The sequence below is a fragment of the Chelmon rostratus genome, chromosome 15, assembly GCF_017976325.1.
Source record: "Chelmon rostratus isolate fCheRos1 chromosome 15, fCheRos1.pri, whole genome shotgun sequence".
NCBI lineage: Eukaryota > Metazoa > Chordata > Actinopteri > Chaetodontiformes > Chaetodontidae > Chelmon > Chelmon rostratus.
This window is the reverse complement of record NC_055672.1, coordinates 20,361,294-20,378,799: the sequence shown is the minus strand read 5'-3', so window position 1 is coordinate 20,378,799 and position 17,506 is coordinate 20,361,294. Positions and strand designations below refer to the sequence as shown.

The 17,506-nt window shown below is 40.4% G+C and overlaps 1 protein-coding gene across 1 annotated transcript in view; it reads left to right on the top strand.

Moving 5' to 3' along the window:
• The window catches only part of sntg2 (syntrophin, gamma 2), an 81,245-nt gene that overhangs the window by 38,867 nt on the left and 24,872 nt on the right, over positions 1-17,506 (top strand). Inside the window, exons 9-11 of the mRNA XM_041954444.1 lie at positions 5,563-5,687; positions 15,140-15,269; positions 17,166-17,204. Coding sequence (XP_041810378.1) covers positions 5,563-5,687; positions 15,140-15,269; positions 17,166-17,204 — 294 coding nt within the window. The remainder of the gene's footprint in view (positions 1-5,562; positions 5,688-15,139; positions 15,270-17,165; positions 17,205-17,506) is intronic.

The following is a 17,506-nucleotide window of genomic DNA, read 5'->3' as shown; positions in this document are numbered from 1 at the left end:
TTTAAAATTTAAAAACTTTAAAAGTCAGGATAGTGTAGCTGGCATCCAAAAAAAGAAATCAGAGATATTCAATGTTCTAATCTTTGGATACAACAGACGGGTCATCAGTCACATTACTGAATACAACCACTACTCAGGTGTTCAGGTGTCGTCATATATTGCCAAAATATCAAAAAGTATGATTTCTGTTCTCCTTACTATCATCTGAGACCAGATTAAACAAAATCATGTATTATGAGTCTTTCATTGCTCCCACCTGAAGAGAGTGGTAGACAGTAGTGTCACCTTGTGTTGTAATTTTGTGCACACAATCATGCCCCCCTCAGCATGAACGACTTTGATGATTAATTGACTTTGGCAATACCCTCAACTTTTCATCCAACTGGGTCATCAGGTTTTGTTCAATATTCCAAATATTATTGCAACTGCCATTAGCCTCGGCCTTGGTGAACATTATGCCTGCCTAAACGTCAGTATTTTAGCATCGTCAGTGCAAACATTTTAACACGCTGTGCTCAAACAACAGCCTCACGCAACTGCTAGCACGGCTGAAGACGCTCAGACTTGTTGAATCTTCAGATTTCCACTCTGACTGACAGCAACGAGTCTTGGCCGTTGTTACAAGGTGAGAGAGTGATCGTTGAACCAAGTGTACAATCATGTTTTTATCTCCCTCTATTAAAAGTGATTAGAATCCACTCAGCTTTGTCTGCAGTAGACAGACATTGAAATCATCCTTTTCAATGCTCCCTGGACCATTTCCCTCCCTGATTCTTTTGCTTTGAAATAATTCTGCTTGGTTCAAGTCACCTCTGAAGTATCACTATCCAGGAAGGAGTGTTTGACAGACGTGAAGAACAACACTGTGGCTTTAGTTACTGTTTTCCAGCTCCTCAGCAGAGGCAGCTTTGTCAGTGTAATCCACCCCGACAGCCTGAGTTTTCTATTTCCTGCCACCGCACCACCTCTCTGCAGAGCCCCACTCAAGAGTTAACTCAAACATTTTGTTCAGGGTTCACATAAACGGAGCGAAGGATGATCATTTCTTTAGAAGTGTTGTAATTACTGGTGAGGAGCTGACAGGGGTTCTGCATGCATGTGTTGGTAGTTCAGCAATGATGTGCAAAGGTAGGCAGTTTTTCTCTGCGGTTCACTCCTGACAGCATTCCACCCAGAGGCTATTTTAATACTCTGGTAATATGTTCAGTCATACTGAACTCAGGGGAAGGCAGGTGATTTGGTTCCTTTGTGATGAATGCCCACCTACCTGTGCAGTGTGTTTAATGATACGGGGTCTACATCAGATTGTTTGGTGTTGTTTGGAGGAGTTTTGGGATTTTGTGCTGACAGATAATCTTTAGCTGCAGGAATGATACACTGTTTGATGTTGCTAATGCTTCACTCATTTAATCCCTAAGCTTGTAACTCATTAGATAATGTGTAATGCATCTGTTCTTCATTAAGTACGGCGTGATTAGCATTTAAATGTGATGCTCTTCCAGCTATCAGAGCTTTTGTCAACATATTGTACCTTTTAGAATGAATGCTTTTTGATGCACTGCCATCAGCCTCAGAGGGGCCTCCATTAAACCTTTAAACCTTAAACCATTTTAGAGGCATCTGAAACACGTCACAATCTGGCGTTTTGTGCCGTGAAGTAACAATCCTGACTTGACATCAATAGTGATAAAAATAGAATTAATCGCTGCTCGGGTGTAAATATGCTTGCAGGTTTTCCAAAGTTGTTACAAGTTCTACACTAACCACATGTGCTCTGGACACCATTCTAGGCAACCTCACAAAAGAAATGTTTAGTCTGCTGGGAAGCTGCCTTCTCAGCATCATCAATAAATCTCTCAGTTCTATCATGGTACCCACTGCTTTTAAAACAGCTGTGGTTATTCCTTCACAGAAAAGACCTAACCTCCATCCCCAAACTGTAAGCAATTACAGACTGATTTAAAATCTCATCTTCATGTTAAAACCGTTAGAAAGGTGGTTGTTAGCCCACTCTGCCCATCTATCTAATAACAGTCTTCTCAATGAGTTTCAGTCTGGGTTCAGATCTAAGCACTCCACAGCCCTGACCAGGGCAGCAAACCATTTATTAACTAACTGCCATGAATTCTGATCTTACATCCTGTCCTGCTATTACTAGGTTTAAGTATTGCCTTTGACGCGGTGGTTGGCATGACACCCTCCTAGAACCCATATCTCATATATCTCAGCTCATATCTGAGTAACACAACATGAGGCTTGTATACAAAATTACTATATCTGTACTGTGTGTAGTGTCTGCTCTGAATGATTTACTGCACTGACAGAGGACTGTACATTCCTGCTCTGCTGCTCCAGTGTGAACTGTCATCTGGGACAGGTCTGCTCACTGTCCCCAGAGTCAAAACTAAACACAGAGAAGCAGCATTCAGTTGTTCAGTGATGAAAAGTCCAAGTACTTTCCTTAGCTACAAATTTGAGGTACTTGTGCTTTACTTGATCGTTTCCATTTTCTGCAGCTTTATACTTCTATTTCACTACATTTTAAAGGGAAATATTGTACTTTTTACTCCACTACATTTACCTGACAGCTACTGCTTACTAGCTACTTTAAAAGTTCTGCACACCCATGCAGGTGTTTTCAATCACTGTGTCCCGTTAGAGTGCTAGTCAGGTGTGAGTTGGGTGGAGTTGTGCTGGGAATTATGTGTAGGTTGGCTGTGGGTGTGCAGGGCCTTTAAAATTTAGCTGACAAATTATGATGCCTTTATAAAACCTCGTCACCACTGATTCAACTAGCAAACAGTGTAATATTGTTCGTTCCATCTCAACCAGCTACAGTGTTGAAATGCTGCATATATGCAATTATTAGTATATAATAACGCAACTGGGACAGGATCCACTCTGCATAATGAGTGCTTTTACTTCAAGTACATTCTTCTGATAACACCTGTGTACTTTTACTTAGAGGTGCAGATCTAAGAATTTTAACTTCAAACCTTCCAAAATTAGCTGAATTATCAACAGAACGTGATGAAATAACAAATAACGCTGCCCACTATTTGCTTGGAATGACCTTTGACAGTTTGTCAATTCCTGCACCTTATTACACCTTTAAGTACTGTTTTGAATGCAAGAGGTTTGCTTCTAACAGTATTTTTGCACTCATGTATAAATACTTTTACTCATGTAAACCAGCTGAATGCCTTCTCTGCTTGTGCAGTTTTTATGCATCACATGTGTGGAACAAAACTCCAGTAAATTCAGGGCTCAAGACTTTGCTCTTTGCATTCTCCTGCGTTTCATTAACGTACATGTAATTATTTATTCATATCTTCCGCTACACTACGCTACGCTAATTCTTATTCTGCTGTTTAGTGACATTTTAACCCATTTTGATCTTCAGTCCAGTTAGATCTTACATTTACATATTTTTTTATATTGCCTTGGGTTCAGTTTCCATCTAGTCTTAGGCCTTGACCCCACATATAAAGATATTTTGCAAAACTGGCATTTTGCTCTGCGTTTGGGCCTCTCATTCACACACAAACAGTGTAAAATTAAAAAAAAAAAAATCTTTCTACAGTGCAGATTTTTCATATCTCGGTTTTGATGTGTGTGCAAAACTGAGCGTTTTGGAAACAGTGATGTCATCACCTGACTTTGTGAATACCTGTTGTTGCAACGGTGGACAACTGATTAGGTTACATTTAGTAGGTCATATGCCAGAAAGCTGTTAAATCATGATCATCACTACGCATACTCAGAATGTTCTTCTTTGGTATTTGACGTATCCTTGATGCAGACCTTGTTGGCACCTTCTGGCCCGGCATGCTTGTTTAAGCTTTTGGAATGGTTGTTGTGTTTTGTAAAACAGTGGGAGAATATCCTTTTTAAAAAATATCCTCATACATAAGTTCAAGGCCTTAATGCAGTTTATGTATGATATAAAGCATTTTGAATTGCCTTGTTTTGGAAAGGTGGGACAGCATCACATTTGCCTTGCCTTTATTCTGCCTTGCCTTTATTATTTGAAAAGGATCTCCTCACTGTTATACCGCAATCATCCCTCATTTTATCTGTTTTATTTCAGTTCTATAAAGCCTTCAAGCCATTGTCACAAAGAAAACTTTAGCACAAAAGAGTTTGAATGTGAGACAGTGTTTACAAGCACACAGATTGTTATTAATTTTCCCCGCTCCTTCCTATTCTGAGCTGTAGACTGCTAATGTGGGGAAAAAGTGTTGACCATTATACTGATAGTGAATTGCTTTAAAGTGCATTCTGAAGTAATTTGATGTCCTGCCTGCTGCCATATGTATTGCCACCATCAGGACGAACCCATAACCCAGGGCACATCTTTCAAAAACAAAGCTGTTTCCTTTCCACATTAACACCTTTATTATTGCTATAAGCCAGACATCTTTAAGCTGCAATTTTAGCTTATTTATAATGCTCATTACTGCCGATGAAAAGCCTAACTGCACCAGCGTACTTGCCACAGTCTGTAGCTCCTACTGCAGGCTCACTGTTTTCAAAAATCCATTAACAAGAGTTCACAGACACAAACGGCTGCCAAGATGAATTGTAATCCATCAGTATTAAACAGACAGTGTATTTTCCCCTAACACGACTTCATAACACCACAACACTTGCAGTTGAGATTGTATCAAAACTAGTTTAATTCTGTCATTAATGAATGTTAAGAGGCATTTTCCGCCGGGCTGTTTTTATCCACTTTGGGTCCATTTTCTCTGCATCCACTTGTGTGTGTGAAGTGTGGAAAAATAGCACAGAATTATTTTTTCCTCGTGGATGTGTCTGCACAGCTCAAAATACCGTTATTACACTTACAGCTGCAAAACGAAAATGTGCATTTTCTAACGCAAAAGTTGTATTGTTGTCAATAAATTACGAATGTTTAGCAGAACTGTCGCCAATTAATTTTGTCAAACAACTTATCAATGAATCAGTTAACTGTTTTAGCACAAAAAAGAATATGATGAATGATTTAACCTCTTCTCAGCTTCTTCATTGAAGCCACTTACTGAAATTGAACGGTTTCGTTGAAAACACAGTCCAGCTGTCACTGCTCTGCTGTCTGTGCCAATAACAGATGATGGACTGTGTTACATAACACACCAAATAAATAACGAAGGGTCCCAACTTTTTGGGAATCTGGATTGTTGACACATGGAGAAAAATTGCAGGTGCTGCTGTTTTTAATGCACTGAAATGGAAACGGAAAGCAACTCTATGAGCTCAGGTGAGACAAGCCTGTGAACAGTGAAAAGACAGTGGGAGCTTCTGAGTGTATACAGCAGCAGGTCAGGACTTTAATTAGGAGGTAGTGGTTGGAGGTACCTGCGCCTTCCTTTGAGATCTTCTCTGTGTCAAAGGACTTAATTCTGATGTTTACCTGGTGTACAGCCGACAAGCCCGGGTAAAGAAAGGAATTATTTGTTCATGTAAATTGTGCAAGTGTTGCATCCAGACCACATCGTCAGCGATCAAAAGGACTAGGGTAGCAGGAAGCTCATCACATTGTTCATGTATTCCACGCAGGCTCCATCACCCCCTTCGCCCTCAGCTAATGAACCAAAGTATGAGAAGCGCTGGCTGGATGCCGTCTCCCTGCCCTTGTTGATGGCCAGAGTCTCCAGATACAAAGCTGGCACAGATAAATTAAGGTAAGGGTAATCCAGCATGATATAATTCACCTCTGAGGTGCACAGTTCACTGAGCACAGTTGTTGCCTCACCCAGCACTTTTCATTTAGGCGGTGGGATGTTAATGCCAATATCTATGCACAGGCATAAACGGCTTAAAAGGTCACGGCAGCTGTGAGGCTCCGGCTCAGAAGGTGTGACTGTGAGAACACTGGTCGAGCTTGTAAATGCATTTGATTATTATGGCTGTCCTTTTTGTATTGATTTTCATGTGTACAGTAGTTTCACGGTTGTTTTTTCTTTGGATGCTTTTTCAATCAGCATGTTTTATTTCCAAACTACGGGACAAAAAAAAAAAAAGAGCTTTATCAGGTTTGTCAGAAATGACAGAATGTTATACAAACATTTGGCATGTAACACAGAGAATATACAAGGCTGAATGTCCTTCAATTACTCTGTCATTTATTTTTTCCACTCTGTAACAACCATCCTTCAGGGTTGTGATTGCTGAACGCAATGTGATTTTTGTATTTTTGTTTGCTTTCTGCAATTGTCACACAGTCGTCTGCTTTGTTATAGTTGATGATGATATTTGTAATGGCAGATAACAGCTCACTCCTATTGAAGTGTAGTACACTAATGACATATTAATGGCATAATTGTTATTATCAAAGTCGACAATAGGAGATGGGGAACACCTTTATGTTACTGGCAAGTTTCGTCATATTTTATACTCAAGCAACTTTCCTGGCCTGAATCAAAAGGCATTGTAACTTTGCTTTTAAAATATTCTAATATTCAAAGTTTGGTATAATGTGTTTTAGTGCTTGTGCATCTGCTCTACGAATGCAAACAGGGAGCTTAATGAAATATGTAATTTTATCTTTATTAAGTCAGTTTTTCCTTATCATTTCTTGCACTCTGGCTGAACAGAGTTGTCTTCCTCTTCAGGTTGGATCTTGCCGCATTATTCTAAAATTGCAGGTACATAAAGATAAATAAATAACTCTGCACTGCTGAGTTAATTAAAGATGTTTATTAAAGTTGTTTACTGGACACTGCATTGGGTATTGTCCAATGTTAAGCCCGAGGCAGCTGCCAAAGATAAGGAAAAATACCATACACCTCCTGTCCATAGAGGTGAAAGGTCAGTCAGCAGCTCTACTTCATCAGTATTTCACTGAGAGGAGGAGGAGGATGAGGGGTGAGCTAACACTTAGTCATTAGAATACAAGAGAAAACAGCAGGAGGAAAAATGTTGGCTCATTAATAATAGTAGTAATTAATTTAACGAAAATTGGAATATTTATCATCATCCAAGTCCATTATCATCATTCAGCGCCATCATCCATCTCCATCATCAACCTCCACAATTATCCACTGTCATCATCCGTCCTCCATCATCATCATCCACCATTATCCACCGTCATCATCCATCCTCCATCATCATCATCCAACATTATCCACCGTCATCATCCATCCTCCATCATCATCATCCAACATTATCCACCGTCATCATCCATCCTCCATCATCATCCACAATTATCCACCGTCATCATCCATCCTCCATCATCATCATCCAACATTATCCACCATCATCATCCATCCTCCATCATCATCATCCACCATTATCCACTGTCATCATCCATTCTCCATCATCATCATCCACCATTGTCCAGCGTCATCATCCATCCTCCATCATCATCATTCACCATTATCCACTGTCATCATCCATCCTCCATCATCATCATCATCCACCATTGTCCAGCGTCATCTTCCATCCTCCATCATCATCATTCACCATTATCCACTGTCATCATCCATCCTCCATCATCATCACCCACCATTGTCCAGTGTCATCATCCACCATTATCCACTGTCATCATCCATCCTACATCATCATCATCCACCATTGTCCAGCGTCATCTTCCATCCTCTATCATCATCATTCACCATTATCCACTGTCATCATCCATCCTCCATCATCATCATCCACCATTATCCACTGTCATCATCCATCCTCCATCATCATCATCCACAATTATCCACCGTCATCATCCATCCTCCATCATTATCATTCCCCATTATCCACCATCATCCTCCATCCTCCATCATCATTCGCCATCATCCTTGTACCTTATCATCGTCCAATTGCCATCCTCCATTGTCATCATCCAACATTATCCACCGTCATCATCCATCCTCATCATCATTCACCATTATCCACCGTCATCATCCATCCTCCATCATCATTCACCATTATCCACCGTCATCATCCATCCTCCATCATCATCATCCAACATTATCCACCGTCATCATCCATCCTCCATCATCATCATCCACCATTATCCACCGTCATCATCCATCCTCCATCATCATCCAACATTATCCACCATCATCATCCATCCTCCATCATTATCATCCACCATTATCCACCGTCATCATCCATCCTCCATCATCATCATCCACCATTATCCACCATCATCCTCCATCCTCCATCATCATTCGCCATCATCCTTGTCCCTTATCATCGTCCAATTGCCATCCTCCACAATCATCATTCATCCTACATCATGATCTCCACATCATCACCATCTGCCATCATCCTTTATCATCCAACCATCTTCATCCATCAATCTTCTGTCACCATTATCCTCCATCATCCTCCGTCACCATCCAGCAGGATGATTGTATGACTTTCAAAAACACTAAATGCAGGTTAATAAGGTAAATTAAAAAAGTATCTTTGATGTGGTTGATTGACACACTTTTGAGTCAGCAGTTCAATTTAAAAAATACCAGAAGAATTAAGCATATGTAAACAAAACTTTTAAAACCATTGTGTTATTTTCTGTGGTCCTTAAATCATAAATTACAAGAGTGATTCTCTCATTTTAGCCTGAGTGGAGGTCTATGGTGTAAATGAATATATAATTGCAATAAAAAAGGATAGAACAATCACAAAGTCTCCCGCTGTAATACAATCTTTCGTATTGTAAACGATTATTAAAAACACATTATGAAATTAAATTAATTAAGAAAGTTATCCATAAGGTAACATACAGTACATAAATACACTTGTCGACCACTGAATCTCTAGATCAGCCCACGGTGAAACTGCTGCAAAATGTATGTGTAGCACAGTCCTCACTGCATCGCTGTCTGAGGAGTGCTCAGATGCCTCAGTAAGCTATTTCTTCTCGGGTATTGGGACAAAGTAACAATCCTGTAATACAAATTGTGTTAGATGTTAAGCCCAATCAGCAGTTTAATGACTGCTTAATGCTATGTGAAATATTGAACAAATGTATTGATGAGATTTGGAGCCAAGTCACACTAAACCAAATAAACCAATGCTGAATCGGGAATGGCAGAGTTCAGTCAATAAGGAGCCCTGGAGGCAAAGAGCAGCACATCAATATCGGAGTTTACTCCACAAAACATGGCTTACGTGGGTATATAACACACAAACACAGATCAGATTAGTGTGACTGATAACAGGCGCAGATGATCTTTGACAAGATGTCTGTTAGATTAGATAATTTATGATAATCCTTTCTAGTACTGTTATGATCTGTAGCCAAAAGATCTGTTGTGCTATCATTGACAAACACAAAATAATGAGTCACGAAAACTTGAACTTTTATTAGAACAAAGCTTCTGTTTCCTTTTCCTTTTCCTTTTTTTTTTTTTTTTTGCTTAAATGACAAAAGATGACAGCTGTGAGATTAGGGGAGAGGCTGCTGGCGACAAATGTACCCAAACCCTAACCCTAACCTGGCCGGACACAAATGATTCATGGTTGGCACCCCAAATGGAGCATGGTCTTGTGAAGTCATTGAATGTGTAGGAGATTTTGAAAGTCAGTTAGTAATACCCCTATCAGTATCTTCTGATGGCAGAACAGGTGAGTATCACCATCACAATTCATAGCGCAATGTGGAAATAAACCTCTGCTGTGCAAACAATAGATCTGTTGCCTGAAGTCAAGTTTTCCCTCCAACCTTTTTAATCACAGGTCTGATTTGTATAATATTTCCCAGTTAGCAAACTGCCAAAAGAACTTGAACTGCTACTTAGTTCATGTGTTTTCTAAATGAATAGTAAAGGTCAGATTTATTGGATCCTTTGAATTTGATTTGGTTGTCTGTCTCTCAGATTGGTGTGTAACAAACAGTTAAAGTGTGCTTTTCATTCTCAAACTCAAATTTATTGCTCACACCTCATCTCACACCCATCGTTCATATTCGTTTTGTTACAGCTTGTACAGTTTGGAGACAAATAAGTATGGTTATTTCACGTTAGGCAGAGCTGGTTTGGTTGTTGTGTATTGGGCTGTAAAGGCCTGGCCACAGCAGGATTTAAAGCAGGGACTAAATGAATTAATTCCAATGGAGTCCCCCACAGTCAGGAGGAGGCGAAATTAATCTGAACAAAAGTTAAGTGTAGAGGTCAACTTTGGTGACGGCCAAGCTTGCGCTGTAGATGAATAACAAGCTGTCTTGACAATGCTGACCTTTGAGGAGACTGAAAGCCGGAGAGTCCACAACAATGGAGGCTATTGTGGCGTTTTAGCAGTGTTGCACCATTGAGTTTTATTTACCCTCCTCTGTGGGATTGAAACTGTTCCACAACAGAACAATGGTTTGCAGAAAGGAGGTGAGACAGCGGGAGTTATGAATAAACTTATGAGTAAGTTAAGAACACACTGTAAGCTTATTGCCTCATTAGCAACAAAGCTAAGCTAATGAGCTAGCACATTTGCTGACTGACCATTAACAAGGCCATTGTGCAGCAGTTAACAAAATGGGGGAATTTAACAGCTACTGTCACTGGCACTGGCCCAGCTGGGCTTGAGGTAGAAAGTTGGAGCTTTGCACATTTGCAATAAGGAACAAGCTTCTTAAAGTACCAGCAAAGCTATGAATCATTATTATTATCATTATTATCATATTATTATTGAAGAGTGTCAGCTGTGGACACTATCACTGTATAACTGGGTGAAGCATGAGGCGCTACTATTAGTGCTGATGGGAGTCATGTTCTCATCTAAAGCTGACGCCCACCCTGCAGAGCATGTTGTTATCGTGTTTGGAAGGTTTTTACAGTGTTCAAGTGATCCTTGCTTGTACACATGCTCCCAATTGGGATGACAAATAGTTTATAGTTTTTCACTCGACTACCCAGTTTAGATCCCCTCCACGAGTTTGGGAATTGTTCTTGTGTTCATGTTTAAAAAAGGAGTCTGAAAACAAGGCCACATGGATAGCCGACAGTGAAAAAGCAGAGAGCAGGTCTTGATTCCTCCCTTTGCACAGGTTTTCCTGGCAAGTGTGAGGTGTCAGACCTGCTCCTCAGTCTGTCAGTGGGGTATTCTCAGCCTTTTGTTTAAGCTGTCGAAACGGATATGTTTAAAGGGAAAGAAACTTGCAAATTAATAGGGCTTTTCTGTGTTATTGGTTGGTTTCTTATCTAAAAGCCTGCAGTCATTTGCATTCAGTTTGAGCCACATAGAAATTGCTTAGTTAATATAACATTAGACTTGGTGAACCAGTCCCATGTTTTTATTTCAGCTGTTTGTTTCTGGTCTGATCAGTGTCATGGACTCAGAGTTGAACTTGCATCTATGCACTTCTTGGTAGGCAATCAAAAGCAAACACGTTCCCATGATTAATTATGCGGAAAACGAAATGCCCCAAAGCCTGCCTGTTTCTCCGCCTCACAAATCAGTAGACATGGCACATTTTCCCTCTCATTGCCATTCGCAGTATCACTAACAGCTGGATTCCTCTCAGAGACACCTTTTCCCCATATATCCTCCATGTATCATCCTGAATGACTGGGCGACATGTCTCTGGTCTGTCTCAATCTTTATTACTCGTCAGCAGGCAAGACACGATTTATGCCACTCAGGTCAATTGTATTTGTATAGCACCAAATAGTAACTAATTATCTGAGGGCACTTTTCATATAGAGCAGGTCTAGACAGTACTCTTTATAATATTGTTTATATACACGCAGCAGTTCCCACCATTAGCAAGCACACAGTGACGAAAAAAACATTGTCAGAGGACAGGGAACGATGCAGATGTGAGAGAGAAGCACACTCTCCCTCGATGCTATCTCTCAGTAAGGATTTTAGTCCTGCTCACTAAAGGTGGAAGAGCTTCAGCAGCTCCTTCTGACAGGGTCGTGTTGCCCTGACAAGGATTCCCCAGCTGTTTGTTGCTTTGATTAATCTCTGCTTTTGGAGCTCTTCATTCGTTGCACTTTCATCCCTCCTTGCGTTCCCCACATTCCTGCGTGCTCTCAAAGCCTTTGCATTAATTGAAAGGGATCTAACTGATATACTGTAGATTCTGCGTCTTACGTCGTTTCATCATTCGCTCACTTCATCTCTGCAGCACTCACTGACAGACGTACAGATGTTTTGCTGTTGCTGGTTTTGCAACACAAAGCATTGAAAAAGTAATTCAGAACATTGATATGATGCTTTACAGTCCTACAAATCGCTGCATAAAGCTCGGCCAGGCAGACATAATTTGCACTCTTATTAAATCAAAAAACGACATTTAAGTCTGGTAAAAATCGCCCCTGGAGAGCTCCTGGGTCAGTACACAGGCAGCGGAACATAAGATTTTAACAAGCCTATTGCAGATGCAGTATGAAAGTCATGCTCACCAGAGGATTTGTTAGGAATGCTGACTTTGTAACGTCTAACCTCAAGGAAATGCTGCGTGTGTGAGTGAGGGTGAACTGTTCGGTTTAGGAGCTGTCTTGGGAGATTTCCCTCTTCGTACTGTGCATTTGATACCGTCTATCGGTTTTGTGTTCAGCCTTCACCTCACGCGCCTCCTCGACATCTCCCTGCTCCTCGTGTGCACTACCTAATGTTCAACATTTCTTCTAGCCCTTCTTCCACACGAATGAGATTGCTTACCCGTCACCCAGAACTGCCTCCGTGTTTAGTGGCAACTATCTCTGAGGCTAAAAGTGTCAGCAGTATGAAAATGCACTGAAATTAGATGTCAGAAAGTATCACATTTCGCTGATGAGTGCCATCACCCTGAGATGACCTCATCAACATCCCGTCTACTGAGAGATTTAATTGTGTTAGTAAAGCACTGCACTTCACTTAAGGCAATGACAGAATGCAAAAAATGGACCCCGATGATGCCCCCTCCAAAAAAATCTTTTTTTTTTTTGCCGTAAATGGTTTGAGAAAGGCAGCTTTCTCAACTTCAACTTCAAGGTGTATTATTTTGACAGCCCCTGGTCTATTTGGGGATATTATGCAGGGAGCTTTCTTCAGTTCTGTTCAAGGATTTAGTCAGTGCAAATTACGCATACCGCATATATCAAAAATATTAGAAAGGATATTTCATCACCGCTTTATTTTTTAGTGGCACCTCCTGAAATGCACTTTAATGATTTAGAAGTGAGTTAAAGGGATAGTTTGATATTGTGGTATTTGTTTACTGTTGATGAGAACTTCAATGTCACTCTCCCACATCTATTAAATATGAAAGCACAACCAGCAGCTGGTTATCTTAGCTTAGCACAAAGACAGGAAACAAGGGTGAACAGCTAGCCTGGCTCTTTCCGAAGGTAATAAAATCTGCCTACCAGCACCTCTATGTGCCAGACTATTTCCTGGCCTGGCTCAGTTGCCAAGCAACCAGGGAAGATGCCAGGAAGTTACCGCTCCCAGCCGAGAAATACTCCCTGTAAAACTGCTAATTGACTGTTTTGCACTTTTTGTGTGAATTAAACATAACAGATATAACATGTTAACTAGCGATGTTTGGACCTGCTTGTAAGTGGATTGTGTTACATTTGGACGGATCTGAGCTAGCTGTTTCCTCCTGTTTCCAGCCTTTATGCTAAGCTAAGCTAACCTGCTGCTGTCTGTAGCTTTATATTTCCAAACATGAGAGCCGTATCAGTCCTCTTGTCAAACCATCCTCCAGAAGACGACAAACTGCTCCTTTAACTCTTCTGTTTATCAGGATTTTTAAAAAATAGAATTACTCATCTAATTGTGCAGATAATTTCTACATTTATTAGTGCAAGGGAGAAAAACAAATCAAATATACAAAAACAAAACAATCAAATGAAAAAAAAAAACAGATTTCACCATTATTGAAAGAGTTTCTGAAAGGTTGCCAAATCAAAAATTACATATTCACCTTTCCTCTCAGTGAAAATCACATTCTTTCCAACAGTAAGTGCTCCATCACATCTTTCAGCAAGGTTAAGTGAGGTTTTTCAGTTTCCAATTTAACAAAGCCAGCCTTCATGCTAACGGGGTCCCAAAACATGTCATATTATGTTAGTTATGTGACAGCTCTATCATAGCCGCTCTCACTCACAAACACTGTCAGAAATGGGTCTGGTTTGAGGTGTTTCTGTGACGCCTCGCACAGAGTTTGGAATAATTTAGCCCAGTAATTAACAATGCCAGGGCAGCTCCAACATCTGTGCTAATAAAGCCGTCCACATCGATCACAGGATGTTTTTGATGTAGGAAACATTTTGGATTGTCTCATTTTTGATAAGTGCAGTCTGTGTAATTTTTACTGTAACAATCCATACCAGGGGTATGTAAAGGAGGAATGGACGTCTTTGTGTTCTGCAGCAATCTTTCATGATCCCCCCCGCCTCTCTCAGATGGCCCAGTGTGGCCTACAATGAATGTGTACCAGTGCAACATGGATTTTACAGCTTCGGCGAGAACATTGTATCCATTGTGGAACCAGGTGGCTCGTTGGGAAAGGATGGGAATGTTCTTTTTACAAAATTACCAACTGTGTTGGGTTTATTGCATTGTTTCCTGCAGTTGACGGTGGGACAGATCTTGGCAATAAATGAGCCTCGTACAGAACGCGTACCTCAGAAGTACCATTGATGAACTGTGGAGGCAGGGAGTGATGTGATTATCTGTCAGTGGAGTCAGTGCTGAAGCCAAAGCGTCTCCTTATCGGACCAAAGTTTGATTGAATGTGAGAATTCTTTAACCTTTTGACTTCAGCTACAACTTGCAGTATACTCGTGTGCGCCCCCAAACTGTTAAAACCGAGGGCTCCTGATCATGTCTCCTTTTAATTGGAGCCGTTAGCCGTGCTCTGCTTTTATCTCATTGGGGCCTTTAGTTTAATTTCAAAAAACAGTTGTAATCTTACCGCAGAAAGGATGTGATAGGAGAAACATATTGCCACACAAATATGACTGGTATTCTCAGGATATGTAAGGGGTGCCTCTCCAGAGCATCGGTTTTGAAGATATTTTAATAATTAGTTGTCACAAGCCCATCCAGCTCATGAAAGAAGCTCTTCTCTTCCTAATGCAGTACACGTCTTATCGCTTAAAGTAACTTGACAGAAGTAACGAACAGCTCCAGCTTCACTTTGTGCAATATTGCTTTCAATCTTCTGCAGCACTCCTGTCTAATTTTGACCTCTACGCTCCTCCAGGTCTAACTGTTTTGAAGTCTTCGCCTTGGAAGGAGCCAGCACCAATATTCTTCAATTTTGCACTGCAGCAGAAAGCACAGACTGGCTCCAAGCAATATCTACAAATATCAATGACTTGACACAGGAGAATGTAAGTCCATCTCTAAACATTAAAGACTCGCCGGGATCTTCCCATGAGTCTTTATTGAAAATGAACGGGGAAAGAAAAACTGAGATTTTCACACACTTGTGATCATGTTAAATACGTGAGAACTGGAGTGAAGTTTTATGACATCCGGTAGCTAAACAGCTTGCACACATAACCTTTTTTAATGCAGTTGATTTTTGTCAGATTTTGCAGAAAGAATCTGGCACTTCATATCATCTGATTAGACTCGTATGGTTGTTTTAAATCTAAACGAGCAGATTATTAGTTTATGGAAGCACAATTTCAGCCAGTGAATTTGATCGTTTTCCCCACTTGTGGTCCTCTAAAGTCGATCACGCCATCTTAATACAGAAAACATTCAAAGATGTAATAATTCTGTTTTGCCCACAGTTGTTCCATGTATTTCCCCCTTTTCAGTTTTCATAGCCACGTATTCTACAGTGTCGCGCGGCTTTAATAGACTCTTCCTGACAAGCACTCATTGAGTCACATTGGCGCCTCTCATCCTCTGCTGACAAAAAAAGAGGCTCTCTCATACCTAATTAATGACTGCTAAGTAGTCATTCGGCATGTGCACTTCTCTCACTCATTTCCTCCTATTTCACTTTGATTATCACACTGATGATGTGACACATTTAAGGATGCAGACGTACTGTATGCCCGTGCTCGTCGATTGCACAGCTGCCTTTTTTAAAAAGTGTGATTAATTCATGCCTGCATCACCTAATTACAGACGTAGGGTGTGATTGCTAAATGGCCAATCAGGATGTAATTGTGTGCCCGCTTTGGGAGAGAGCGGAACTTTTGTTTTAATGACCTACAACCTTTAAATAGACTCCGTGACACCCTCTGGGTCCCTCATGTGTTTTTAATGTGAACGACTGTCATCTGGCATGGTAGAGGTTTACTTGATGCTGTTTGATGTTCTTTTAGAGAGACTAAAACAGGAAGGATCGGGCAGCTTGTTAGTGCATAATAATGTGAGGATTTCAGGCGATATTTTACTTTCAGTTTGCAACTGAGGTGAGGTGAGACAAGAGCAGCCATCATGCTGCGTGTGATATGCTGACACAGCAGGCATCCATTCCATGTGAAAATGTTTTGCACTGGTTTGCAACATTTTTCTGGCTGAACAATGATGTTTCCATCCAGAGAAAGGTCCCCAACATTTTAAATAGCCTTTGAAATAAATTTTTCTTGCTCCTCTCTGGGGGGGATGTGTGTCATACCTCTTTTTTCTCCCTTCATCCTGCTTTTCTTAAATCACCTCCTGATACATGTTGACGTTTTTACACTTCAGTACACGTCCTGCATCAGTAGCTTCAACACTGGTGGTTGATGCTTCATAGGGAGCTACTCCAACAAAATTTGACTGTTTTAGGACACTTTGCATTTTTATGTGTCACAACCTGGGATTAATCAATCTCCCAGTCATTTATGTCTTTCTATTGACTGTGAACCTTCAAATGAAGAATGTGCACACTTGTTATACTCTATATGCATTTATCCATCATTTGTGCATCACTCCCTGATTAGTGAGAAATCTTCACAGTCACTTCTGTGTGAATTGACAGAATTAGTGAAACAGATGATGATTCTGTGCTGCCAGCTGATGCACTGTTTGTCATTGATGTTGGTACTGTCAACAGTAAAATGTTATCTAGTCAAATAAATGTTAGCATGAGATTAAATGAATGATTACATCCTGTTGAGTTAAGGTTAACCATTTTATTTATTTATAGTGTGTGTGTCACAATTTCATTCCTAGGTGTTTTAAGGGTTCATACCTGTATGACCTGTATTACCTGTTTGTAACGATATTTAAAAGCTTTTCATAATTACATGTGTCACTAATTGTTTTGTTTGTATTTCTCGTAGATAAAGATCGTGAACAAATACTGCTCTTCAGATGATCAGGTATTCTGACACTGGCCGGCCTCGACATACTGTCAGGAAGTGGGGACTTAAGGGGAAACTAAAGGAGAACTTAAGGGTTGAACCCAGGCGCAGACACTACAGGGAACATGGACTAACAATTAACACGCAACACAACGAAGCTAAAGACAAGACTGAAGCAACACAAGAAACTCACTAACACAACAAGACTATGGGCAATACAATAAGGAAAACTCACTCAGGACATGAACACAGACAAACCAAGGGATGCATAAGATTTAAATTAATAAATTTATTAATCACAACTAAAGATACAACAATGG